This window comes from Fundulus heteroclitus, chromosome 15, assembly GCF_011125445.2.
Source record: "Fundulus heteroclitus isolate FHET01 chromosome 15, MU-UCD_Fhet_4.1, whole genome shotgun sequence".
NCBI lineage: Eukaryota > Metazoa > Chordata > Actinopteri > Cyprinodontiformes > Fundulidae > Fundulus > Fundulus heteroclitus.
In genome coordinates, this window is record NC_046375.1 from 24,000,946 (window position 1) to 24,022,225 (window position 21,280).

Here is a 21,280-nt window from a genome sequence, read left to right on the forward strand (position 1 = left end):
TTCACCGTTATATTTTCAAATATAAACTTCAGCTGCATCGCCTCAACCTGGCCTAACGTTCTGCTGAAACCAGAGGCGACACGAACTTTACCTGAACCGTGTTTGTGACCGCAAAGGAAGCCTGGTGGGCGCTCTGCCACAGCGGGGGACATGGAGGAAAAAATCCTTTCGGACATTCTCTCCGCTATCCCCAAAGCCTGATTTGTGGACTCAGGAATCCCGCTAACAAATACCTTCTGTTTATTTAACCCGACAGAGGAAAATCGGATTACTGCAGAGCGCACACGTTTCCGCTGCGCTGTTGCAGGGTTTTTTCGGCCTCTGCAGGAATACATCACTGATTTATACTTTATATCTCAAGTAACAAAACATTTAATAATAAAATTCTCTACATAATTGTAGCCGTTGGTCAAAACGTCCTTTACTTTGTAAAAAAACAAAAAAAAACATAAACCCGACACTCATTGGTCAGATTTAAAAATACAACCAGCAGGTAGTTTGGAATAACAAAAAGTAGTAGAACTACTACACAACTTTAAGTGAATATTGAATGTCGCACAATAACACATTAAGCCAGTGCAAAGTTTTAAACATAAAACAACGGCTTAAAAAGGAGCCGTAGTCACATTTAGCACATGTGCCTTCCCAGGTAAATGGTAGGTACAACACTGACAAAGCTGAATGGCGTCCTTCAATCTGCCGTCATGCTGACAGATAGATCGCTTCTTCAGAAGGAGCTCTGAGACGGGGCTTCTCTGAAACCTGCCAGAATGAACTCCACATACTTGGTACTAAAGGTGTGTCTTCTGCGTCAGGATGTTTTCAAGACAAAAAGTCTCACCTTGCAAAGAACCGGTAAAACCACACAGAAACACAACTACAGGCTGACTGGGTTACAAGGATCGGCTTCTGTTTAATAACTGTACCTGGGTGCTCAGAGCTCAGGATGTGAAGTTCATGTAACAGGATAGTAGAGTAAGATCTGTGCTTGCCTTGTCATTTTACTGCTTACCTGTTACACACGCTGAGAGAATTTGTGACCAGGTTAAACGTTTCTGCTCACAAATTTCTTGTAAGTTGGGCTGATCGGGCATTTCACCCGCTTGAAGTCTGATATGCCAACAAGCCCTCATTCAGTCCGTGTTTGGGATGAATGAACCCCTTTGTTCACCTAAACCCCAGATTCTGCTTTGTCCACTCTGCTGAACACAATAACCCCGATTTGCTCATTCACTCTGTGCTCTCCTCTGTGTGCTGCCTCAGAGGGCAACCAGACTAATATATATATATATATATATATATATATATATATATCTATAGATAGATATAGATATATAGATAGATAGATAGACACACACACACACACACACACACACACACACACACACACACACGTTGGACAATGAAACTGAAACACCTCTCATTTTAGTGTGGGAGGTTTCATTACTAAATTGGAACAGCCTGGTGGCCAATCTTCATTAATTGCACATTGAACCAATAAGAGCAGAGTGTGAAGGTCCAATTAGCAGGGTAAGAGCACAGTTTTGCTCCTCAAAATATTGCAATGCTCACAACACTATGGGTGACATACCAGAGTTCAAAAGAGGACAAATTGTTGGAGCGCGTCTTGCTGGCGCATCTGTGACCCAGACAGCAAGTTTTTGTGATGTATCAAGAGCCACGGTATCCAGGGTAATGTCAGCATACCATCAAGAAGGACGAACCACATCCAACAGGATTAACTGTGGACGCAAGAGGAAGCTGTCTGAAAGGGATGTTCGGGTGCTAACCAGGATTGTATCCAAAAAACATAAAACCACGGCTCCCCAAATCAGGGCAGAATTAAATGTGCACCTCAACTCTCCTGTTTCCACCAAAACTGTCCGTCGGGAGCTCCACAGGGTCGATATCCACGGCCGGGCTGCTATAGCCAATCCTTTGGTCACTCGTGCCAATGCCAAACCTCGGTTTCAATGGTGCAAGGAGCGCAAATCTTGGGCTGTGGACAATATGAAACATGTATTGTTCTCTGATGAGTCCACCTTTACTGTTTTCCTCACATCTGGGAGAGTTACGGTGTGGAGAAGCCCCAAAGAAGCTTACCACCCAGACTGTTGCATGCCCAGAGTGAAGCATGGGGGTGGATCAGTGATGGTTTGGGCTGCCATATCATGGCATTCCCTTGGCCCCATACTTGTGCTAGATGGACGCGTCACTGCCAAGGACTACCGAACCATTCTGGAGGACCATGTGCATCCAATGGTTCAAACATTGATTCCTGAAGGAGGTGCCGTGTATCAGGATGAAAATGCAGCAATACACACAGCAAGACTGGTGAAAGATTGGTTTGATGAACATGAAAGTGAAGTTAAACATTTCCCATGGCCTGCACAGTCACCAGATCTAAATATTATTCAGCCACTTTGGGGTGTTTTGGAGGAGCGAGTCAAGAAAACATTTTCCTCCACCAGCATCACGTCATGACCTGGCCACCAATTTGAGGAGTGGGACTTTTGTCATTTTTTGCAGGACACCTCTTGGGGGCTTGCAACCCCCAAGAGGTGTCCTGCAACCCCTCGGGTGGTCCTGTTCCCCACTTTGGGAACACCTCTCAAAGTGGGGAACCTTCTTACTGTAAAAGGACCTCAAGCTCTCAGGGTTCTCCTACAGCAGTGGTTCCCAACCCTGGACCTCAGGGACCCCTGTCCTACCTGCTTTAGATGTCTCTATTCCAGCTCGCCTGATTGCATGATTAAGAGCTTCTGCTTCAGGTGGTGCAGAAGCTCTTAATCATCCATTTATTTAAGTCAGCGGTGTGGCAGCAGGGAGACACCTGCAGGACAGTGGTCCCTGGGGTCCAGGGTTGGCAACCACTTCTCTAGGAGAACCCTGAGAACTTGACGGTCATTTAAAGTATCTTTGCTGTTCCTATGACTGCGGTCTTCTGGACTCAGATCTCTGATGTTTCCATCCGTCACAGACATTTAGCAGACCATCAGGAGCACCAGCTAAATAGTTAATAGGAATTTTCAGATGACCCAACAACTGGACCAGCATTGGTTCTGTTAAAAATGGCTTTATTGTTTGAATAATAAAATTAATCACATTCTTCAGAGACACAGCCGCTTAAATACATAAATTAAGAAGGTTGATTTCAGTTGAGTATCCTAACAATTCCATTGGTTCTTTTTTGCGCACGCACATTGTCACTTGTCCTTATTTGCTCTCTGCAGTTCTTTGTCCATGTGCCTCATGGCGATGAGAGCGGTGAGAACGCAACACACACACAGAGCGGGGAAGGAGACGCAAGCCCACCACAGCTGCCTCTCTCCGAACACGTCCAGCACCGTGTCCCGCCGCCTGGCATAGTCCAGGAACAACGCCTCCAACTGGAACATGGTGCACAGGGACAGGAACACGTGGAAGACCTGGTGACCCTGGCCCACGAAGTCACAGCGACCTGGAAAAAAACGCTCCGGAACGGGGCAGGAGAAGAAGAAGGCGGCCAGAAGGAACGAGGCAACCTGCAGAGCGTGGAAGGGGAGGGAGGCCTCCTGCGTCCAGGAGGCGGAGAGCAGACGGTGGGCTATGGGGCTGATGTCCAGCACATAGGCAAGGCTGGTGGGGATCAGCTGGCAGATTTTACGCTGCGGCGGATATGGCCGCCTGTACCTGGCCTTGGCGAAGCAGCAGCCGGCGCAGGAGAGCCACCCGAAGAAGGCGGCCCCGGGCAGAAACAGCATCCCGACGACTTCCCTCCACCCCTGCTCAGACGAGTAGAAGTAATGGCCGAGCGAGCAGCCATACTGGTACACAGCCACGCCCACGTAGTCCAAAAAGAAGAAAAAGTAGTGCGCCCGCTCGGAGTGGGACTGCAGCAGGTGAGCCGCCGTGCTCAGGCACAGGTACGCGAGAGAGGACGCCATGAAGAGGGCGAGGGGCACGGAGGCCGCATCCAAGGCGTACCCCAGGGCATCCGCGTTGGCCCACCAGAGGAGCAGCAGCACCGGGGCGGCCAGCAAATGAGTCCACACGTTCAGCGACTCGTTGTGGCACTGGAAGAGGCTCAGGAGGTAGCAGCGCCAGTCCTGCTGGATGGGGCGGTACCCCGTCAGGATGTAGGGCTCTTGGAACAGGGCGGGGACCTGGGAGGCAGAGACGGTGGGGCGGGGCGACGGCAGGGAGGAAGGGAGGAGGTCCGAGAGGCGAGGGAGTCGGCCGAGCTGCTTGACACTCAGCGTCAGGGTGCTGATTCGCTGCAGAATGTCCGCCGACATAACTTCTGAGTGTTAGATTAACCCTGTGGGCGAACGACAAGAAATCAATACAAGACGTCTGAATGCTGCACACTGAAAAGTACATTGTTAAGAAAAAAGGGGCTAAATTGGTTTTAGATGGCACTGAGGAAAGCAGCTCTACAGAGAACTTTGAACTTACTAAAGCTTTAATGCAGGACAGAGCTCTCCCTGGCGTAATTAAACATTGCTCTATTCGGCAGGTTTTTGCCCTCAAATGCGAGTGCTTGGTGACAGTAGAGTGTGTTTGTTCATGTGAATTATGCACGGACACATGTCTGTTACACACAGTTGCTTCTGTGGGTACCTTGCATCAAAACGTGCACCTCTCTGACCTTACACCTAAAAAGCTGATTATGCAGAATCGTTTGTGAACCCCGGCTGCAACGCCAGAGCCTGCTGCAGGCAGGGAGTGAGTCCAGCAGTACAACAGAAACAAACTGGGAAATAAAGCTGCAGCTTGATCTAAGTTTTTCTCCCAGACCAACAGGGACAGATTAAATGAATGTTGTTTCATTTACATGACAATAGTGACATCTTTTTTTCTTTTTTTTTTAAAGAGAACCCAGTATTTGGTAAAGAGGAACACCAACTTTGCAAAGGTTTAAGGGTGGCCTCGATTATAAATGCAACCCTCACAGGAAAATTGTCAAACGTTTAGGCTCCTTAAGTGTTGTTGTTATTGTTTATTTTTGACAATTCTATTAAAAACACATTTTACCTGAGCAAAGAGAAGAGGAGGGAATTAAATACATTTATGTCTGGTACCTGTTCCAGGTTAAAAAGGTTTGATGATGCTAACTGACTACGGACTCACTGATCTTTATATTTATTTGGTTGTTGTTTAAAAAAAAAAGAAAAAAAAAAAAAGACTTTTCCCAAAAAGTGCTGCACGATCGATAACTTGCTCATGAGGGAACAAAGGACACGAATGGATTCGGTTTTACTCTGCGAACCGAACGTAGAACTAGATTCTGGTTGTAACAAAAGTCCTGTCCATATTCCAAATTCCTCCACTTGTCAAACAAAGACGAAGAGAGTCGCCTGCCTTGGTCCCTTGTGACCAGGGACCATGGTATGTGGTCAAACTCGCAACCACTGCCTCCTCCAATGACAGCTGCTGAAAGGAATTCCAACCACCTGTACTGAGGCTACCTGTGAAAAGAGCTGCTTCTTCCACTGGGTGTGCCATCACCCCTCCTTCTGTGTTGTTTGGCAACACAAATAAAGACAGTACATATCCGACCGTGAGCACTAACAAAAATCATAAAATATATGGTATATTAACAATTAAGGCGAGAATTCTGCTTTTAAAGGTGTTTTTTCAGACTTTAAAAGTTCCTCCCCCCCATGCATGTGGATTTTGCAGGCTGAACTCCTCTTAAAGATAATCAAATAAATCAATAAATGCACCTACTCATCTACAGAGGAGAAGGACTCTTTGTACGACACTTTGGTGGATGAAAACACGCCTTTCATCGCGGATGGCCTGTGTTAGAATAAAACAGGAGCGCTGAGAGGCAGGAGGGACGCCTTCTTACCTGCGGACGGTGCACCTGTCGCTCTCCTGGACTCTCGCCTCCCTTCAACAAGACGCGGGGAAGAGGCCTGCTAAAGCTGCCGTTTATCCAGCCCTGCGCGTCCAGGGGACTCCTTCATGTTGGGCTGAAGAAGAAAAAAGCCCAGCGGCTGACCTGAGCCGACGCGCCAGCCCCGCAGACAGAGCTGGAAGAGTGGGCGGGGTCTGACCAGGAACTGCCCGCAGGAAACTTTAAATCAGGACCCAGAACGGCTTCCAAGTTTACCTGAATTTTCTATAAAAGACATTGTTTTTGGAACTCTGAGAAAAGAAAAGATATTTGAAAGATTACTAAATGTAATAATTATCATGGGTAAGTTTTTCATTCACAAATGTCGTTTTCTTAAAATCAAACCATCTTTCCTCACTTTTCACAAGGAACTCTGCCATCTCTTCTTATCTCTGAAATTCATGGACAAAAAACAAGATGCAGAACTGTATAATATGGTGAACAGTTTGAGACTAATGGAAAACCCCTAATTATTATTAATATTTTTATTATTATTATTATTTTATTTATTTTTAATTTTTTTTTCTTTTTATTGTCTTTTCTCTGCAAGTGCGGAAGCAAGTTGGATCGGCTTCTTCAGGTTTTTCAGATTTGTGTACATCTGATGCCGACACTATGTTTGTCATATATGATGTTAATAATAATAAAAACAAACAAACAAACTCTTGTGCCTTGCACAAGTTAAGTTGATGTCTTGTATAAACTATTTTATTTCTCTTTTTTTGTAAGAATGCAAAGTGGAGATTCCTATTTGAACATGTAATTAATGTTCTGATCAATAAAGTTGATTAAAAAAACCTTTACAGATTCAAGAGCATTTAAAAAAAAGGTGAGAAAGGTTTCCTTTTTTTATTTTTTTATTTAAATGTCACTTATTTGAGTTGCTGTAACATTCAGGATGTGTAAAAACCTTCAAAATGCAGATCCTGGAGCTAAAATATCCGAAAATAAGGATTTTCTTTTTTAACATTTGCACGTTTGTCTCCATACATGCAACAAACCTCTGTTGATGGTGATATGTTTGTCGGATTTGTATGATGTGTCATTATAATTCTTAAAGGGAAATGCGCAGGGACATTTGTCTTCCTCTTCCACATGTTCCCTTTAAGCGTCAACACAGCGTTTCCTACTCTATGCCATCTTCTTATCCTATCCCTTGCATGCTCCTCTTGTACACCAGCTCAACTGTGCCTTGTTAAAAAAAAAAAAAATATCATGACCTTTTTTACTTTTTAGTCAGGTCCCAAACACAGAGTTCAGTGTATTTTAATGAGATTTTTATTTGATAGACCAACACAAAGCAGAGCGTGGTTGTGGAGTTTTGTGCACTTTTCCATTTAGCACAAACTCAGTCAGGCTGGATGGACAGCTTCTGGGAAGAGCAATTTTCAAGTTATCCTACAGATTCTCAGTTGGATAAAGGTCTAGACTTTTACTTGGCTTCTCTAACACAATAATTCCATTTTAGTTCTGGATGGTTGTTTAGGTTTGTTATCCTGCTGGAATGTGAACCTCTGGCTTAGCTTAGGTCTTTTGCAGCTTCTGGGTTTTCTCACAGGATTGCCCTGTAGCCCCATCCATCTACCATTCTCTTTCCAGTCTTCTGAAGCAGAACATCCCCCCAGCATGATGCTGCCACCACCATATTTTGCAGTGGGGTTGGTGTATTCTTGTGTATTCTTGTGCAGTGTTCATTTTTTACAATAAACATAACATCAAATATTTTTCGCCTAAAAAGTATATGTTAAAAGATGTTGCCATTATTTACACTGCAGTTATTCATTCTGCTGTGTGTGCATCCATCACTGTGGTTTGGATTATCCACAAAACAGAGCTGCTACAACAAACTACAACTACAACGATCAGGTCAACAGAGTGGACTGACCTGTCCAACCAGGACTTGCGGGGGTCTAGGGTCAGGGAAAAAGGGGGCAGCTAACAAGTCTGCAGACCCCCCAGGTCCTGGACAGAAAATGTTTAGATTATTTTTCCTTAACCGGGTCCGTCCTATAATTTTAAGAATTTCTACGCTAGAAGCACTCTCTGGTTGCATTCAAAGGTTTTCTGATTAACTTATCACACAATGTTGGCTTTTTATATTTTACTTCTGTGCTTTTTTATTTGTGAGTAAACAAAGAGCTTTTATATTTCCCATAACAAGAACACATGAGTAGCGGTGCCATATTGTGCACCTGCACAATTCGTCAAGAAAGCAATGTCTATAAAACACACAGATTTATATATATTTATATATATATATATATATATATATATATATATATATATATATATATATATATATATATATATATATATATATACACAGACAGACAGACAGATAGATAGATAGATAGATAGATAGATAGATAGATAGATAGATAGATAGATAGATAGATAGATAGATAGACACACACATACACAGTGATCTGTTTCTTTTCCTTTTCTGTTTCTACTTATATTTAAATTGTCTTTACATAGAGCAAATTAGAACCAAAGTTTTTTGTGTCAAACTGAGGGATTAAAGCTGATTCTAATGTTTCTTAAAAGGTTCTCAGTCTGAGGAGATTTGCTTTTACTAAAATAAAGCTATAATCCCCACGATTTTGGTGCCGTTGTTTTGCCCTCCAACTTGATGGGATCTTTTTGATTAGTTTTGTCCCAAGTGTTGAGTTTCAGTCACTGAAAACAGTTTATACCGCCACCTCCTGGACAAGAAGAGAAACGCACACTCCTCCCTTCGTTTCCGCAACGACCAACGGCCCCGCCTCTTCCGGCTGTTTTCGCGGCACTTCTTCGGGAGGGCGGAGTCAAGCGTCATCCCGGACATTCTATTGGACAGCTTTACGTCTCCCCGCCGACTATGCAAAACAGCGCCTTCCGTGTCAACCAATCGCGCGTCACGCTTTACTCGCTCGCGGGACGTAGTGGCGCGAAAACCTCTCAGTCGGCCGTGTTTTGTCGAGCCAGCAGCAGGGAGAGCAGCTCTAAGTGTTTACCGGCGTTTTAGAAGAAATCCATTTTATCAGGCGAAAATGGCTACCGACTCCGCAGACGACCTGGAGATGAGGGAGGCCCAGAGGGATTACCTGGACTTTCTGGACGACGATGTAAGTGTGGCTCTGGGTCCGGTTAAACACGCACGCCGTGCGGATACAGCGAGAAGGAAAGCATGTGGCTAGAACAAAGAAACTAATAACTAAATCTTGTCATGGCTTGGAAAAAAAAGACGCTTCTCGCTTAAAAGCAACACCAAATACTTGTGATCCGTCGTGAGTTGGTGTCAAAGTTAATGCGCATTGTTTAGCATATTCATGCAAGAACGTTTTTTTTTTTAAATATATTTTTCTGTATCCTGTTCACATCGCAGCAAGACCAGGGCATTTACCAAAGCAAAGTCCGGGATATGATCGGCGAGAATAAAGCCCGGCTCATCGTGAACATCAACGACCTGCGGAGGCGCAACGAGGCCCGGGCTGCCAAGTAAGACACAGCCAATCAGCTGCTCGTTACTCTGACACGCCGGTTCTGACCGCTGCTCACTGACACACCAAACACCCCGAACCTGTAGCGCCTCATCACGGCGGTGTTCAGAGGAAAGCTCATTCTTTTTTATAAAGACATATTCTGGGGAGGCTGCAGTTATTCATTACTCTCTACTGCCTCTTGTGGCCGAAGAAAACACGACAGCTTTTGCAAAGTTCCTAACACACATTAAACTTTGACACGTTTCCCTTCACAACCACAACCTTTGTTGTGTTTTATGTGAAGGACCGACACAAAGTGGTGCATTAGTTTGAAGTAAAGGGGGGAGTGTTTTACCAAATATGTGGTCTGAACTTGGATTCTGCCCCATTTACTCTGTTACCCTTTTACAACCCAGCCAGCTATGACCCAAAAACCTAAATGACAATAGACCTGTTCTCGGTCTCCCCTGGTTCTTTTATCCGATAATGTGGTGTTTCTATTGTAGACTTCTGTAGTAATAATAAAAAAACTCTTCAAACTGTAACTATATTTTACCATATTTACCCTAAAAGGCAGAGGAATGTTTACAGTTTCAGTACTGGAAAGTAGAACACTAATTAGAAAACTAGTCAAGGGACCTATGGTTACTCTTGAGGAGCTGCTTTGATGCACAGCTCAGGAGGGATAATCTCTTAAGTCAACTATTAGTGGGGCAGTCCTGTAGTTGTGGGACTGTGTGTGAAAACACCCTGAACCATGGAGAAGCACGGCGACGGCAGCGTCATGCTGATGGGATGGTTTATTACCAAAGGAACGAGCAAGCTGCTCAGAGCTGATGGGTGAGGCTAAATTAAGCTGCTGAAGACTTTGAACTAACAGTCTGAGCTACGTTAGAAAGGATCAATAGGTTTGCATGGCCTAGTCAAAGTCCAGACCTGAATCCACTTAGGAATCTGTGTCGGGACATGAAAATGCTTGTTGACAGATGATCTCCGTCCAGTCTGACTGAGCTCGACTTGTTTCACAAAGAAGACGAGTAAAAAGAATCCAAAATGAACCGCTTCTTTATTTTTGGTCTAAGAAACAAAGCTTCTGGTTGAAAACGGGACAAACCGGGAACGTTTTAGGTACCGCTGGTGGTTTTCACAATCCCCCCCCCTGTGCCTCAGGCTGATGAACAACGCCTTCGTGGAGCTGCTGGCCTTCCAGCGGGCTCTGAAGGACCTGGTCGCCACCATAGACCCCACCTACGCCAAGCAGCACGAGGACTTCTTCGTGGGCCTGGAGGGCAGCTTCGGCTCCAAGCACGTCTCGCCCCGGACCCTCACCTCCCGCCTGCTGGGCAGCATGGTGTGTGTGGAGGGCATCATCACCAAGTGTGAGTCTCTCCTCGGGCTTCTGTGTGTGTGTGATGGCGGCGGCGGGGGGGCGGAGCTTGTGTGTTGATTGTGTTGCGTCGCAGGTTCCCTGGTCCGGCCCAAGGTGGTGCGCAGCGTTCACTACTGTCCCACCACTAAGAAGACCATGGAGAGGAAGTACACGGACATGACCTCCCTGGACGCCTTCCCCTCCAGCGCCATTTACCCCACCAAGGTACGCACTCTGGGGTCAGGAAAAGGAGGGTGTGGGGGGGGCACCACGTGTGTTTCATCCTGAATATTCTGACAGGACGAGGAGAACAACCCCCTGGAGACGGAGTTCGGCCTGTCCATCTACAAGGACCACCAGACCATCACGGTGCAGGAGATGCCGGAGAAGGCCCCCGCCGGCCAGCTGCCGCGCTCCGTGGACATCATCCTGGACAACGACCTGGTGGACGTGGTCAAGCCCGGAGACAGGGTGCAGGTGATCGGCACGTACCGCTGCCTGCCCGGGAAGAAGGGAGGATTCACCTCCGGCACCTTCAGGTGGGGCGGCGAAGCATGGCGGTGGTGGCGTCATGCTGCGGGGACGCTGCTCTTCACCAGGGACGCTTTGATCTATGTTCTCTGCCCCCCTACAGGACCATCATGATCGCGTGCCACGTGAAGTCCATGAGCAAGGAGGTGTCGCACGCCATCTCTGCCGACGACGTGGCCAAGATCCGCAACTTCAGTCGCACCCGCTCCGTGGTAAGCCCCGAGGCCGTGACCGCTCCGCCGTGACCGCCGCCGATCAAAAGATGCTGAGTCAGCTGTCTCCCCCCTCTCAGAACGTGTTCGACCAGCTGGCCCGCTCGCTGGCTCCCAGCATCCACGGGCACGAATACATCAAGAAGGCCATCCTCTGCATGCTGCTGGGAGGGGTGGAGAAGGTGCTGGAGAACGGCACGCGCATCCGAGGAGACATCAACGTCCTGCTCATCGGTACCCGGCCCCCCGTTCTCCGTGGCTTTATCCCCACGGTTCCTGCGCAGTTTCCCAGAATCAAGTTTAAATCTTTCTTTTGAAGCTCTTCTAAAGCTCTCCTAACGTTTTGTGTCTTCCAGGCGACCCGTCGGTGGCCAAGTCCCAGCTGCTGCGCTACGTGCTCCACACGGCGCCCAGGGCCATCCCCACCACCGGGCGGGGCTCCTCCGGCGTGGGTCTGACGGCTGCCGTCACCACCGACCAGGAGACGGGTACCTTCCGCTTCCCTTTCCCCTAACCAGCCTTTCCTCTGCTTTTGGAACGTGGCAACAATGGGATGCTCTTCCCCCGGCAGGAGAGCGGCGCCTGGAGGCGGGCGCCATGGTGCTGGCCGACCGCGGCGTGGTCTGCATCGACGAGTTCGACAAGATGTCCGACATGGACCGCACGGCCATCCACGAGGTGATGGAGCAGGGCCGCGTCACCATCGCCAAGGCGGGCATCCACGCCCGGCTCAACGCCCGCTGCTCCGTGCTGGCGGCGGCCAATCCCGTCTACGGCAGGGTGAGTGCAGAGAAACGCGCGCCGTCCCCGCCGCCGTGGCGACGAACGCCGTCGCTCACCGTGTCCCGTCTCCCCCGCAGTACGACCAGTACAAGACCCCCATGGAGAACATCGGCCTGCAGGACTCGCTGCTGTCGCGTTTCGACCTGCTCTTCATCATGCTGGACCAGATGGACCCCGAGCAGGACCGGGAGATCTCTGACCACGTGCTGAGGATGCACCGCTACCGGGACCCCCGCGAGCAGGAGGGAGCAGGTACTGCAGGCCGCCTCCGGCTGCCCGACCACCGCTTTGATCACACCACCGCGTTCTGACGCTCCCTCTGTCCCGGCCCCCCCCCCCCTTAGCTATGGCTTTTGGCGGCTCGGTGGACGTGCTGGCCACAGATGACCCGGACGCCATGGCGGAGGATCAGGAGGAGCTGCAGATCTACGAGAAGCACAACAACCTGCTGCACGGGAGCAGGAAGAAGAAGTAAGGAGCAAGATTAAAAAAAAAAAAAAAAAAAAAAAAATGTGGAAGTGCAGAAGGTGCTCAAACAATGAGATGAATTCCTCTTTTTCTTGTTCCAGGGATAAGATCTTGAGTAAGGAGTTCATGAGGAAGTACATCCACATCGCCAAGATGATCACACCTGTGCTGACCGAGGAGGCGGCCAATCACATCGCAGAGGAGTACTCCAGGCTGAGGAGTCAGGAGCAGGTGGCGGCCGACATCGCCAGGGTGAGCGCTCCATGTCCGCCTGCAGACCCCAATGAGACCCCCCCCCCCCCCCCATCCAGACCTCTGACTCCTCCCCCTTCCCGTCCAGACCTCGCCGGTGACGGCCCGTACCCTGGAGACCCTGATCCGTCTGTCCACGGCGCACGCCAAGGCCCGCATGAACAAGTCCGTGGAGCTGGAGGACACGGAGGTCGCCGTGGAGCTGGTCCAGTTCGCCTACTTTAAAAAGGTTTGTCATCCGTTTGAGCGCCCTGACCGGAAACCCACCCCACGAGGAGTTCAGCAGCATCATCGCCGTTGTGCTCTTCCTGGTTCAGGTTCTGGAGAAGGAGAAGAAGCGCGCGAGGCAGGAGCCCGACTCTGGCTCGGAGGAAGAGGCCGACAAGGAGGCGCCTGCCAGCCAGCGCTCGCAGAGGACCAGGAAGAGGTAGCGGCTCTGAAGTTCCTACCAAACGTATCAAAGATTTTTAATTTTTAGGGTTAAAAAGCACAAATGATGTCTTTATTAGGATTTCTGGATCAACACCACTCCGTGTACAACTATGGAGTGGTGGAGAAATGATGCATGGGGTTTAACATTTTTTTTCCTCTAATAAACAAACTGAGTTCAACCCCCCCGGCGCCCCAAACTAAATCAGTGCCACCGCTCCAGTCACCTAACAAACTGCTGCTGTGTGATATTTGATGCAGCGGTGGCATTTTCCATCACTTCCTTCCCGCTTAGCAAACGGGTCTTACTTGCTGCTCAGAGAGAAACTCAGTAAAATATCAGAGGACTTAAAAAAATGCCAAAATGTTCAAAGGTTTCTGCTTCTGTTGCTCAGCTGGCAAATAAAACCTTTTTCTTGTGTCCTGCAGGGGGCGCCTTGGCTCCCAGGGCAGCGAGCCCTACAGCCCGTTTGACTTCAGCGAAGAGCAGGACGTCCCCGAGAGTAAGCGGCCGCGTCGCCGTCCCACAATGCAGTGGGACTCTCTGAATGACTGCTGACCTCCTTTCAGGGCGTGAGCCGGCTCTCTCTCTCTCTCCGCCTGGCTCATCGCTCCGCTTATTCTGGAGATGCATCTGACTTTACTCTGAAAACGCTAAGCACAGATTAACTCCATCCTTTAGGCTTTTAATTCACCTTTTCTCTGTTCTGAATGAAACGAGATGTAGGATCTGCCGTTTTTCGGCTTTTCTGTCTAGACCTCTGACCCTGAGTTTTTATCCCGTAGTTCACGCCGGCACCAGGAAGCCAGCCGCAGCGGCGCAGGAGCAGGAGGAGCCCATGGAGGCCGCTTCACAGGCCGAAGGCGCCGAGCTCTCCGCAGAGAGGTGACCGACCGATTTCTAAAGCCCGCCGGAGACTTCGCTCCGCGGCCGACTTGTCGCGAGCCAATCCGGTGTCTGCAAAGCCCAAAACGACTTCCCTCTGCTTTCTCCTTCCAGGCTGAAGGAGTTCAAGTCGTCCCTGTTCGCCGTCTTCCAGTCGGCGCACGCGCAGTCGGTGAAGATGACCAAGCTCATGGACGAGGTCAACAAGGAGCGTGAGAGCGGCTTCACCAGGGCGGAGGTGCGCGGCGCTCTGGCCCGCATGCAGGACGACAACCAGGTCATGGTGGCCGACGACATCGTCTTCCTCATCTGAGAGGAGGCGCCTTACCCATAACCGCCTGGAGGCTCCGAGGGAAGAAGCAGCGGAATACGGACGTCTCGTTTAGAAAAGGAGCGGCAGGTTGACTCCTCATGCTGTTTGTCGTTGCATCTTTAAAGGTTTTACCGACCTGGTTGTCGCCGGAGGTGTGTCCTGATCCCGCATCCGATGAAACGGACACAACGCGGGTTCTGCTTTTGTTATAAATCTGTAAATAGTTCCTGTTTGTTCAAATAAATGTTGCTGATATAAATAAGTGAAATAGAAGTAAGCGTGGTGGTGTGCCGACACTCATTTCCTCGGGGTTATGGGTGGACTACAACAGGATAGACCTTTATTGTCCCGCCGTGGAGAAATGCAGGCGTTTCAGCAGCGAGTATGGGGAAAAGGTTCACAACAGAACAAGGAAATTAAGACTGGCACACATTAAACTAAATCTACAACTAAGTAGGGGGATTTTTCGCTAATCTTTTTGTTTTTAGAAAATAGAAAAGGCCCATCTATTAAAAGGCAACCACAGAGATGGAAACGACTTATTGAGCTTGATGGTGCAGCGGTTTATATAAAGTCTAAAAGCTGGTGGGAGGAGAGATATGTGATGACATTATGTTTTGCATTCAGAATGCAGTAGTCTGCCCTGAGGGAGCTCTGCTGCTTCATGTGTGGGTGGGATTATCAAAGTTTGTCACACTTTACGGTCCAGCCGCTGCTCAGAGTACTGTACATGTTGGAGATGCTTAGACAAAGAAGAAAAGTGAAGAAAATAACCTCTTAGGCCTCCTAGGTTAGACCCTGCGTACGAGGAATTTAGGCAGGGACCTTTCACATGACATGACTGTTCAGAGAAAATAAAGAATGACTTGAACAGTGACACGTGAGTGTATCAGTCACCAGAAAAGGCCGAATAATTATGCTCAGGTCAGAATAAGCTAGCTCAGACAGCGCTGCATTATAATCATTGTGTTTAAAACAAGCAACTGTACAAAAACTCACTACGAAGAGATGTGGAAATGTTTTAGAAAACACCCCTGAACATTTTTAACATTTTGTACAAACCTTAAATGCGAATGATAGCAAAAACAGTTATTAATGCATCATAAACATCAAACTCAAACATAGGACTCTGTGGGGAAAATGCAAATATGCGATGTGTACAACATAAATAATCAGTTACATTTTTCAGGTGAACATATGTAGACCGGATCTCTTCTCTCTGGACATTTTCCTTAATTTCCGTCAGGTGGGATGTGTTTATACGTCACAAATAATTGTGGGCTTCATTATAGCTCCTTAGCACCAGCACAGTGTTGTAACTTAGGCTCCATCCAAATTGAGTAAAGACTCTTCAGCCAAAGCAGAAGTGAGCCTTGATAAGTGCGGTCTGGGATAAAAAGAGAAGTGTTGTCTGAATAGTGCAGTCAGTATGGAAGGAGGTAGGAAAAGGAGCCTGTATGCTTCCTCTCGTAGCTAGTTTAGCAAGGAACCCCGCAACGTCCCTTATCGGTGCTAAGAAGCCTTCGTGTCATAACTTATAAGTTATAAGGACAGACCGCCTCACAGAAATTAATGAAAATGTTCGGACAGAAGCGATTGTGCACTTTGAAGTTCTTTTTCAGGAGGCTGTAGGCCCGGATTTGACTCCCATCTTCCACGTGTGTTTCCATCACGTAATGACGTTGGAGTTAAAGGTTGTCCGAAATCGGCACAGCTGTCTGAGGCTCCTTTCCTCTCCATGATAGAGTTCTTACTGTTGACCCGTGAAAGGTCAAGGAACAGGAGCTAAGACTTATTATTAAGGGTATTCAGAAGACCTAATTTACCATAATCTGTTTAGGGCAGACCCTGATACTAGAATGGTTGGGCCCAACTTCCAGCTCAGTGCTGGACTGTAGCTCTGTGGTCGTATCTCTCCTGGAACTTAAAGAGTTAAATACTCAGAGGACCACAAAACCCTGAGTCGGTGTTGAACAGCTAAAACCTTGGATAAGTAACACGGTGGAGAAAGCAGTGCTTTGAGTGGAAAAACATTTGTGCTTGTAGCTTACTTCCCTCAGTGTCATAAACATATGGGTAATAATTTTTACATAGATCTATCAATCTATAGATCAATAGTTTTAATGCACAGAGGTTACAAAGAACAAAAGAACAAAGCAAGTTCTAAATCAAATCCATATTAGTGTTATGAAGTTACTTAACATGGACATGAAAAATTAATACAATTATTTCACTAATTCTGGGACTTTTGAAGGTTGCACCGGAATGTTTTAGGAGCTTCATAGCAAAAAATGGGTGGTTACTTTTTTTTTTTTTTTTTTTTACTGTTTTGACTTTTTCAAATTATATTTTTCACACCAGTGAGCAAATGTGAAACTGTTTTGCTTTAGTTTCATGATCCATGTCATTTTTCCAGTGTCACATTGGGAATAAAATAAACATGCTCTTAGATATAAATAACTAGTAAACCGGTTTTGTTGTATTCACAAAAGTATGACTGGTATCTGGATGTGTAGATAGATATGGCTTTTAATTATTTTAATTTCTTAATTAAGGAAAAAAATTATCTTTTCTGTTTGAAGCCCTACTTTATTTGAAAGACATTTAAACACCAGTTCCCTCAAAATAGGAAATGTGGAATCATTAAATGCTTATCTAAACTTCTTCCCATGTGTTTAATGCATTTAGATATTGTTCCATTCATCATCTTAGTCAGCATTAACGCTGGGTTGCATTCTTTAATCGACACAAATCACTGTGTGGAGATGGAGACTGCAGGGAGTGTTTCATTTTGGTGAAAATTAGAGATAAAATGGTCATTAGCTCAGGGAAACTCTATCGTTTCCCGGAACGCCCGAACTATCTCATGGTTATACGTCTTCCTGCCTCAACACCTCTATTTACAGGAAGTGATTGAAACCCCCATCAAATCCAGATCAGAGCTCACTATGTGTGGGAAGAAGATCCCGTAACATGAGACGCCTTTATGCATGTTGGGAAATGACGCCACAGGTTTGCCGATCTGTTTTATACGGTAATTTTGTGAATTTAGGCGCTCACTGAGAATCTATCTGGTAACCTTTACTTCACTGACATGTTTTTGGTAGAAGCGGTACAAAGCAATCACTGCAGTATGTTGAAGATGCACAGTGAAACTTTCATTGTGTTAACATGCCTTTGATGAAGCTGAGGATATGACTGAGAATAGTTTCTGTAACGCCCAAAGTCTTTAAAATAATGTCTGCGCTATCAGTAAACATGAGACAGGCCTTGAGCTCATCACCCACATTTGACACAAATCAGTGTAAATAAAAAGTCTGGATGTGCTCCATATCACTTCAGCTAAGAGAAAATCTAGTCCTAAGTCCTTTCTGTGTGTTGGTGAGGCCGTGATTGTGATCCCATGATCTAACGAATGATTCTGTTACTGCTTTATTTGTACTATAGGCAAGACAAGTGTATTTATATGTCTTGTTATTCGGTTTTAACTTGACAGTGGTGGTCATTCCATTCTCATACTCAATCACTACTCCAAGGGTGTCTTTCCCAAAATGGCAACATGCGGGTGAAGATTCTCAGTGGGAAAAGTTCGGAGAGGCCATGGAGAAAGACTTCCGTACGGCTTCGAAGCGATTCTGGTCCACTATCCGGCGTCTCAGGAGGGGGAAGCAGTGCAGTACCAACACTGTTTATAGTGGGGGTGGTGTGCTGCTGACCTCGACTCGGGACGTCGTGCGTCGGTGGGCGGAATACTTCGAATACCTCCTTAATCCCACCAACACGTCTTCCATTGAGGAAGCAGAGCCTGAGGACTCTGGGTCGGGTTCTCCCATCTCTGGTGCTGAGGTTGCCGAGGTTGTTAAAAAGCTCCTCGGTGGCAAGGCCCCGGGGGTGGATGAGATTCGCCCTGAGTACCTTAAGGCTCTGGATGTTGTGGGGCTGTGTTGGTTAACGCGGCTCTGCAACATTGCGTGGACATCGGGGGCAGTTCCTCTGGATTGGCAGACTGGGGTGGTGGTCCCCCTATTTAAAAAGGGGGACCGGAGGGTGTGTTCTAACTACAGAGGAATCACACTCTTAAGCCTCCCTGGTAAGGTCTATTCAGGGGTTCTGGAAAGGAGGGTCCGTCGGATAGTCGAATCTCGGATTCAGGAAGAGCAGTGTGGTTTTCGTCCTGGCCGTGGAACACTGGACCAGCTCTATACCCTCAGCAGGATTCTTGAGGGGGCATGGGAGTTTGCCCAACCAGTCTACATGTGCTTTGTGGATCTGGAGAAGGCATTCGACCGTGTCTCCCGGGGGATCCTGTGGGGGGTACTCCGGGAGTATGGAGTACCGGACCCTTTAATAAGGGCTGTCAGGTCTCTGTACGACCGGTGTCAGAGTCTGGTCCGCATTGCCGGCAGTAAGTCGGACTCGTTTCTGGTGAGAGTTGGACTCCGCCAAGGTTGCCCTTTGTCACCAATTCTGTTCATAACTTTTATGGACAGAATTTCTAGGCGCAGCCAAGGTGTTGAGGGGATCCGTTTTGGTGGCCTTAGGATTGCGTCTCTGCTATTTGCGGATGACGTGGTCCTATTGGCTTCATCAGGGCGTGATCTACAGCTCTCACTGGAGCGGTTCGCAGCCAAGTGCGAAGCGGCCGGGATGAAGATCAGTGCCTCCAAATCCGAGACCATGGTCTTGAACCGGAAAAGGGTAGAGTGCCTTCTCCGGGTTGGGGAGGATGTCCTGCCCCTAGTGGAGGAGTTCAAGTATCTTGGGGTCTTGTTCACGAATGAGGGGAAGATGGAGCGGGAGATCGACAGGCGGATTGGTGCAGCGTCTGCTGTGAAGCGGGCGCTGTACCGATCCGTTGTGGTGAAGAGAGCGCTGAGCCAAAAGGCGAAGCTCTCGATTTACCGGTCGATCTACGTTCCTACCCTCATCTATGGTCACGAGCTTTGGGTCGTGACCGAAAGAACGAGATCCCGGATACAAGCGGCTGAAATGAGTTTTCTCCGTAGTGTGTCTGGGCTCTCCCTTAGAGATAGGGTGAGGAGCTCAGTCATCCAGGGAGGACTCAGAGTAGAGCCGCTGCTCCTCCACGTCGAGAGGAGCCAGTTGAGGTGGCTCGGGCATCTGGTCAGGATGCCTCCTGGACGCCTCCCTGGTGAGGTGTTCCGGGCACGTCTTACCAGGAGGAGGCCCAGGGGAAGACCCAGGACACGCTGGAGGGACTATGTCTCCCGGCTGGCCTGGGAACGCCTTGGGATTCCTCCTGAGGAGCTGGCCCAAGTGGCCGGGGAGAGGGACGTCTGGGCCTCCCTACTGAAGCTGCTACCCCCGCGACCCGACCCCGGATAAGCGGAAGAAGACGGACGGACAGACGGACGGATTCTCAGTCATCCAGGTCATTGACCATAACCTGGATGACTGAGAATCTTCACCAGCAGCTTAACAGAGATGTTCTTGTTTTTGTCAGGTACACAACTGGGGTGTTGTGTGGGAATAGCTCCACTTCTATTAAAGTGTGCTGAATCGTGTGTCCTTTGGGGGTTAGTCACCTCAATGCTATGTTAGAGCTGCGTGAAGTTGCGTGATGCCTTGCGCCCTTTTTTCTATGTCGTGTGTAATGACCGCTCAGTGGTGTTTTTCATTCTAATTGACCAGGGGCCTGATCTGACAACATTGTTTGCTTTGAGTGCAGATTTGAGGCAATGGTTTGGTTTTGCAGGAAGAGTCAGAGGTTTACTGAAAGTGTGAAAATTGGGTTTTGTGTTTACAGTTTGGAGAAATGGACGGATGGTTTCAAGAAACGTGTTTGGGCAATTGAGAAAAGCTGCATTCCTGGCATGAAGTACGAAGTTAAAATGTTTTGGATACACCACCACATCTGATGCTTTTCATTGCACTTGGTGATGTATGGCTTGGACGCAGCTGTTCGGCAATGGGAACCCTTTCCAATAAGCTCTCTATGCACTGTTCTTGAGCTAATCTGAAGACCACATTAAGTTTGAAGGTCTGCTGCTATTGCCTTTGCAGAAAGGTCCCAACCTGTTCCAGATCAGCAGATGCACAAAGAAGTTTCCCTCTATTTGTCCATTGTAGACCATCCTTGCCTCCTTTATATATGGATGGTTGTGTTTGGGCCAAGACCAGGTGTCAATATAATAGCAGAAAAAAAGGTTATTTGGTGGGTTTAGCTATCAGAGATTCTCAGTGGAGGATAAGGTAACACGGTTTCTCAGGCATTGCAGAGAAAACCTGTGGGGACATTGTGGGACGATAAAGGAATTTCATATCTTATCTTATAAAATGAAATCAATTCAAGTTTATTTGTATAGCACATTTCAGCAGCAAGGTGTCTCAAAGTGCTTTACATAATGAAAACATAAAAACATCATAAAGACAATGAAGCAGTAACAGTTTGTTAGATCAGGACCAAACATTCAGTCGTATCAAGTGAAAACATCAATACATATCAAATATGTTGGTCAATTGTCCCATTATTATGGACTGAAAACAGCTTTATTAGCAAAGGTTTTGTTCAGATGCTCTTCCTGACACAACCCTCTGCATTAATCCGGGCTTGGGACCGACCCAAAAAGGACACAGGACACTGTGGCCACCTTTGAGGCTGCATTAGTGTGTTGGTTAGCTAGTAATTATAAAAAGTACAAAATGTCATATAAAAGAATAAAACTAAA

General features: G+C 47.5%; 2 protein-coding genes across 2 annotated transcripts; one reads left to right on the forward strand and one right to left on the reverse strand.

The window, feature by feature from the left end:
• Positions 1 to 3,060: 3,060 nt before the first annotated feature.
• On the reverse strand, positions 3,061 to 6,041 carry paqr8 (progestin and adipoQ receptor family member VIII). The gene is made up of 2 exons (XM_036147688.1): positions 5,837 to 6,041; positions 3,061 to 4,300 (listed from the first exon to the last, which is right to left on the reverse strand). Exon 2 carries the CDS (start codon positions 4,275 to 4,277, stop codon positions 3,207 to 3,209), a length of 1,071 nt encoding a protein of 356 aa, XP_036003581.1. The 5' UTR covers positions 4,278 to 4,300; positions 5,837 to 6,041; the 3' UTR covers positions 3,061 to 3,206.
• A 2,756-nt stretch (positions 6,042 to 8,797) lies between these two features.
• On the forward strand, positions 8,798 to 14,868 carry mcm3 (minichromosome maintenance complex component 3). The gene is made up of 17 exons (XM_036147691.1): positions 8,798 to 8,991; positions 9,252 to 9,364; positions 10,519 to 10,727; positions 10,812 to 10,942; positions 11,018 to 11,256; positions 11,352 to 11,460; positions 11,541 to 11,694; positions 11,817 to 11,948; positions 12,032 to 12,240; positions 12,321 to 12,495; positions 12,588 to 12,714; positions 12,813 to 12,963; positions 13,052 to 13,192; positions 13,281 to 13,390; positions 13,822 to 13,895; positions 14,179 to 14,278; positions 14,393 to 14,868. Exons 1-17 carry the CDS (start codon positions 8,917 to 8,919, stop codon positions 14,589 to 14,591), a joined length of 2,448 nt encoding a protein of 815 aa, XP_036003584.1. The 5' UTR covers positions 8,798 to 8,916; the 3' UTR covers positions 14,592 to 14,868.
• Positions 14,869 to 21,280: the final 6,412 nt, after the last annotated feature.

What these genes read in the sequence shown, in the direction of transcription:
- paqr8 (XM_036147688.1), bottom strand. Translation starts at nt 4,277, where the DNA reads ATGTCGGCGGACATTCTGCAGCGAATCAGCACCCTGACGCTGAGTGTC.
- mcm3 (XM_036147691.1), top strand. Translation starts at nt 8,917, where the DNA reads ATGGCTACCGACTCCGCAGACGACCTGGAGATGAGGGAGGCCCAGAGG. An exon ending in GGAGGGCATCATCACCAAGT is followed by an intron (nt 10,728 to 10,811) that starts GTGAGTCTCTCC and finishes GTTGCGTCGCAG; the next exon opens with GTTCCCTGGTCCGGCCCAAG. An exon ending in TCGCAGAGGACCAGGAAGAG is followed by an intron (nt 13,391 to 13,821) that starts GTAGCGGCTCTG and finishes TGTGTCCTGCAG; the next exon opens with GGGGCGCCTTGGCTCCCAGG.